At 54.2% G+C, this 6,000-nt stretch overlaps 1 protein-coding gene across 4 annotated transcripts in view; it reads left to right on the top strand.

Moving 5' to 3' along the window:
- The first annotated feature begins 1,684 nt into the window (after window positions 1–1,684).
- The window catches only part of CSNK1D (casein kinase 1 delta), a 34,058-nt gene continuing 29,742 nt past the window's right edge, over window positions 1,685–6,000 (top strand). For all 4 annotated transcript variants that reach the window (XR_015147365.1, XM_086356741.1, XM_086356742.1 and 1 more), the window contains exon 1: window positions 1,685–2,083. Coding sequence is in view for 3 of the 4 variants with exons in the window: in XM_086356741.1 (XP_086212867.1) it covers window positions 2,008–2,083 (76 nt within the window). In the remaining variant the exon portion in view is untranslated. The remainder of the gene's footprint in view (window positions 2,084–6,000) is intronic.

The following is a 6,000-nucleotide window of genomic DNA, read 5'->3' as shown; positions in this document are numbered from 1 at the left end:
TCTGTAAGCCCTAGCCCTTGGAAGGGTGCTTCACAAATGGGAAACTGAGGCACACACAGCAGATGGCCATGGGATTACCCAGTCCAATTCTGGGGGCAGAGGGGAAAGGAGAAACAGGCAGAATCCTGGGGCATGAGAGGAGCCCAAAGAGCTGCAGCTTCTTGTTGAGAAAGGACACTGAGGCCCTAGCAGGGGACTGCTGACCAGCAATCAGCCCCAGGGCAGCTAAGGGAGTGGCCAGTCCAGTATTTCCAGGAAGCTGGGGCCAGGCCCCTTTCTGTTTCTAGCCTGCACTCATGGTTTCTCTGATGGGACTGGGCACCTCAACAGCATATTCTGCCAGCAAGGCTATTTTTCACTAGTTTGCCAAAAATCTTCCCAACGTCCTAAGACTGAGAAACTAGGTTAATTCACCTCTGTGCATGGATATGAGGTGGTCCTGATTGCCCACCAGTCGATAGTGATTGACCCCAGTTTGCCTTGAAGCCTCTCATTCTGTCTTCAGGCACTGCTATGTAACGTTCAGGAACTGATGCTTCCTCCTCCAACCTGACCGCCAACAGTTTTCAAACAGGGTCTGCCCTACTGTGGCGGAGCAGTGGAGAGGGAAGATTTGTGAATGGAAAGACCAGGCATTTTCCTCCTCTGCAACTAGAGAAGATGATCCTGAATCAACAGCCTGTGCAGCTATCTCACCCACACCTCCATGTAACCCCTGTGCTCAGAGTAGTATGTCTGTTGGCTGTCCAAAAATATGCATTAACAGCTTGTTCATGGTTCCTTCTTTTTGGCTGGGGCAGGAGATAGGCCAAGAGAAGAATCCAGGTGAAACTCATTTCCTTTTGGTTCGGGGGCCTCTCTGAAGAGCCAAGGCAGACTAAATGAAAACGGAGATCCAGTTTCCAGGAGACAGAACTGGAGAGGCAGGCGATGCAGGTCTCATCCTCTGAACCACGGTAGCGTCAGCCTCACCTTTCAGTCTGACACCAGAGGTCCTCGAACTGCTCCTCCTTCCGACAGAGGCTTGAGCTTGCTGTAGGCCCTTGAGCCTGCTGTAGGCCCAGGGCTTGGCTCAGAGGGTGGGAGGGGAACTGCACAGTGCACGCCCTGGCCAGCCCAAGAAACCTGTGCACACTTGTGTCCCGGCCTGTGTCACTTCCTACAGACACCTGTGCAGGGAAGGGCGTCCCCACTCCCACCACCCCAGCCGCCGAGAGTCCCGAATGCGTGGGTCTGGGGCCTGCAGAGACAGGCTGTCCCCTCTCTCCCTTCGGCAAAGGGCACTGCCTGGAAGCCTGTCCCATGCCTGTCGCGAGGAGAAGCTGGCTTCCCAGACACCTGCGGGGACAAACGAAGTCCCTGCGAGAGCACGTGGATCCTGTATGCGGAAAGGGACCAGGCAGGGGGCTCTCGGCCAGGGACTGCTGGGCGGGGGTGGGCAGGGGGCAAGGAAAGAGGAGGACTGGCCGGGACACCCGTGGATCGCGACTACGCCACACAGCACTGGCCCCAGGCCCAGCCCTCACCCAGGCTCTCTCCAGAGGCCCCGGCCGCGCCCCTAACCCCGCCCCTAGCCCTGCCCCTAGGCTGCGCGGCCCCGCCGCCTGCCCTCCGCCCGAAGCCGCGGCCCCGCCCCTCGGCCAGCGCAGCCCCGCCCCACCGGGTTGCTAGGGGAAGTGACGTCACAGCGCGATGGCGGCGGCTCCTTCAGGCAGCTGAAGGGAGGTTTAGGCCCGGGAGATCCGAGTCCATCCGCGGCGGGGAGAGGGCGAGCGGGGCCGGCGGGGGCCGGGACAGGGGCGGCGGCGCTCGAACTGTCCCATCCGCCCCGTATTGAGGCGCTGGGAGCGGCGGGGCGACCGGAAAGCGATGGTGAAAGCGGGGCCGTGAGGGGGGCGGAGCCGGCAGCCGGACCCGCAGTAGCGGCAGCAGCGGCGCCGCCTCCCCGAGCTCAGACCCAGGAAGCGGCCGGGAGGGCAGGAGTAAACCGGTCCCGCCGCCGCCGCCATGGAGCTTAGAGTGGGGAACAGGTACCGGCTGGGCCGGAAGATCGGCAGCGGCTCCTTCGGAGACATCTATCTCGGTGAGGCGCCCCTCCCCCCGGCGCGGGCCACCCCAAACCGGCGTCCGCCGGCCCCGGTTCCGTTCCGGCCTCCGCCCCGGCGACCCCGCCCCCGGCGACTCGAACCCCAGGCCCGACCCTCTTCGCCGCTGGCGGTGAGCCGGGTCCCCGCTGGTTCGGATCTCCCAACTCCCCAGGCAGGAACTTTAGGCCTTTTTGACCAGCGCCCCTCCACCCCACCACCCCACTCCGAGGGCACCTGCTTAACCTGAGCTCGCGGCCTCTGGGCAGCGGCCGGGAGCCTTGGTTAGGCCCTCGCTGCCCGCTCTGCCTGCCCCGCCTGGTGTCCGCTCCCAGTAGCCCCCCCAGGCAGACAAAGGCCGTCAGCGAGTGCGGCTCCCACGTCCTACGCCCGTGCGGCGGGCACGAGAAGAGTCCGGGGCTGGCCGAGGCTTCCTCGGCGCTCCTCGTGACGGTGCAGCCTCAGCTGACCAGCCCCTCTGGCTCGGAGCCTGGGTCGTGGACCGCAGGTGGCGCGCAGGGTCGCCTGGGGGCCAGTCGAGTGGTCGTTGAGAACATGTTGCGCATCCAAGTTCCGTACTAGGTACCTCGGCTTAAACGAGAATGACATTCAGGTGATTCTGGACAAAGTCAGCGCTAGGGTGTTGGCAGAGTTAGAGGCAAATAAAGTGGCAAAGCTCTACTCATTGGCTTGCCCTTTTGCTATGAAAATTCTTCCAGGTAGACGTGGGGGGGGGGGGGGGCGGGGCGAAGATTAGAACGTTCCGGATGGCTTCAGATTTCCAGTGAAAGAAAGCGCATATACACGTGTGTAATAAAAGGTTGCCTTGAGTCTTACAGTTGAAAGTTTAAAAATACCTTATTGGGTTTTCCCAGAGGAATAATTGTATATAAGTTACTCCTACCCCCACATTGGGGACGTCCAGCCTGGCACGCGGTGCGTGTGCAGAGGGACTGTCATTGCGCAAGTTTGGGGGTAAACATGCTCTGTGCTTGCGCAGCCCGCTCTGGTGTTTTTGTTTGGCTGGTGTCAGGGAGGGTCAGGAATAGCTTCGTTTGTCAGTAATGCTTCTGGTTATGCCTTTCAGATGGTCCCAAGTCCGTGTGCTCACTGCCGCATCCTTGGCTATAGTTCCCAAAAGGATGCACGACCTCCTGGGCTGACAGTGTAAGAGGAATCCACACTTAGGGTAGTTCCTAACTATTTTTGGTAGCCTTACCCTACGGGGAAACCTGTCACATCAGTGTGTGCTTTACTTCCCTGCTGAGTAGAATACACTTTAGAGACACTTGCATTTTGCTGTTTAAATATTTATGTCTGGTAGTCAGCAGTTGCCTTCTCAGCAGTGTTTTGGGAGGCAAAGTGCTGGGTAAATGCATGCTGTTTGCCGTATTTATAGAACAATAGATTTTGGCAGAAGTTTTAACCTAAGACCTAGGAGCCATACTGAAAAGCCAATCCATTAGCCACCTTTACACTGATAGGAAAAAGTCAAGTGTTTTGAAACTTTTTGTTCTCTGGTCTGAAACCTTGCCAGACAGCTCTCTGCTTTCCAAAACTTTGTTCAGTCAGAGTGTGGAACACTGTCACCAGGGCATTCACAAAGAAGTTGAGAGTTTTGTGGGAGACCCTGTAGGCTTATTCACAAGTGTGTCCTTTGGGCCTCACCTTGTTCTGGGCACACCAGTGGTGCTTGATACAGATCATCATGCTGACTGGTCCCAGAGGGATCTGTCTTCAGTTTTCTCCTTCACATTTGTCCTAAGATGGATACACTGTGGCTCTTGAGCACTCCTTATGAGTACCCACATGGCCCAGCCCTTGGAATACGCTTTGAGTTACTTGTGTGTGGTTGGATACAACCAGTTATTTTCATCAGCCATGGCTCTTGGCCCATGTAGTGGTGGCTTCAGGCTACATGCTACCTCACTGAGAAAATGTGACGTGGTCTTGTTAGATTGAGATGTGTGACTGGAAAAGTGGGTCAGAGGTGGTTCAGTCGCTAAGTTGTGTCTGACTCTTTGTGACCCTGTGGATTGCAGCACCAGGCTCTCTGTCCTCCACTATATCCCACAATTTGCTCAGAATCATGTCCATTGAATTGATGGTGCCATCCAACCATCTTATCCTCTGCTGCACCCCGTTCTTCTTTTGCCTTTAGTCTTTCCCAGCATCAGGGTGTTTTTCCAGTGAGTTGGGTCTTCACATTAGGTGGTCAAAGTATCGGAGCTTCAGCATCAGTCCTTCCAATGAATATTCAAGGTTGATTTCCTTTAGGATTGACTGGTTTAATCTCCTTGCAGTCCAAGGGACTCTGAAGAGTCTTCTCTAGCCACCACCATTTGAAACCATCAATTCTTCAGCTCTCAGTCTTTTTTATGGTCCAAGGACCATGGGATGTATTGAGTCATCTGTACCACTGTTGTTTCTGGGTTGGTTTTTTTTTTCCATTTTTTAGGCAATTAATTAGTCATTAGTTGAGGAATGATGAATTTGGTTCTCATCTTAAAATTATGTCCTACAAATTACAGTATGATGACGATTAAAGTTGTTCCAGTTGCTGTCACTTTGCTATAGGTCAGATCACTCTGGACTCCTCCTCCTCCACCTTGCTTTGAGCGTGGGGTTTGGGGTCTTCTTGGACTTTCTAGTGCTTTTAGGTGTTTGAAGCTGAGGGTTGAGAGCTATCCTTCAGCTTGCTAAATGCCTTATGACTTATGAACCAAGAAGGCCCAGAGCTGGCCTCCCTTTCCAGAAGCCTGCTGTGCTGACATGAGCACTCAGCACTGTGCCCTGCAGTTTATTCCAGTCTTTCCCAAACTGTGATCCCCCTGTTCTCATGGAGCTCTATTCTTGTCCATGTTTGTCTTGTAGAGGTGGTTACAGTACCTTGGACCCACCCCCTTTCATGATTGGTGGAATGAAGGAGGTTTTCTTCCTGCAAGCTGTTGGCATTTGTACTTGATCCTGACAATCGGTTTGTCAGAGGATGGCCTCATCTGTCCAGTCTTCACCCAGGTGGACTTTGCAGTTTGACTTTATCATATACACAAACACTTTGGGGGACCTAAAGCTTAGTAACCTCTTCATACTTGGTTTTCATGTTTTCCCTTCTCTGACTTTCACTTCTCTTCAGTGGGGTGTCTGGCACGCAGTAGAGGCTCCAGAATGGTGGCTGACAGGCCAGGAGAGGAAAGCAGTTGCAGTGTGAGCTCCTGCAGTCACACACCTGTGTCCTCTACAGTGGTGGCCTGAGTGTTTCTAGATACCAAGTCAGCTGCTTTGTCAGTGGCTGTCCTGCGAGAGTAACTTTTGACCTGCTGTTGAGAGGCCTCTCCCTATTTCTTAAGATAAGACAGCCATCGGTGGGAGTTAACCTTTCTCTTCCAGGAAAGGGCCAAGCTTAGGGTTAAGTTCACTTCATTTATCCTCTGCCTTTGCTCTCAACTTGAGGGGCATAATTTTGTTTTCCTAGGACCAGCATCAACCTGTGTCTAAACATAGACTAACATCTTTACCTGGTGAGAGGGAGCTCTTGTCTGACCAGCAGTGGAACTGCGCAAAAGAGCTGAGGTTGTTGGGGGATAAAACATCTCACTGTGAACAGACACTAAGAGTAATCATGATGTACCGCTTGGTTTTGACTTGCTCTGAATCTGGAACCCAGAGCTCAGTAATACCTTTCAGATTTTTTCGTTCCCCATCTAGAAGTGGAGAAGGCAATGGCACCCCACTCCAGTACTCTTGCTTGGAGAATCCCATGGATAGAGAAGCCTAGTGAGCTGCAGTCCATGGGGTCGCTAGGAGCCGGACACGACTGAGCGACTTCACTTTCACTTTTCACTTTCATGCATTGGAGAAGGAAATGGCAACCCACTCCAGTGTTCTTGCCTGGAGAATCCCAGGGATGGGGAGC

Source organism: Bos grunniens, chromosome 19, assembly GCF_055505025.1.
Source record: "Bos grunniens cultivar Pamir isolate PY7600 chromosome 19, Bosgru_T2T1.0, whole genome shotgun sequence".
Classification (NCBI taxonomy): domain Eukaryota; kingdom Metazoa; phylum Chordata; class Mammalia; order Artiodactyla; family Bovidae; genus Bos; species Bos grunniens.
The sequence above is the reverse complement of the archived record's forward strand: the minus strand, read 5'-3'. Positions and strand labels throughout refer to the sequence as shown.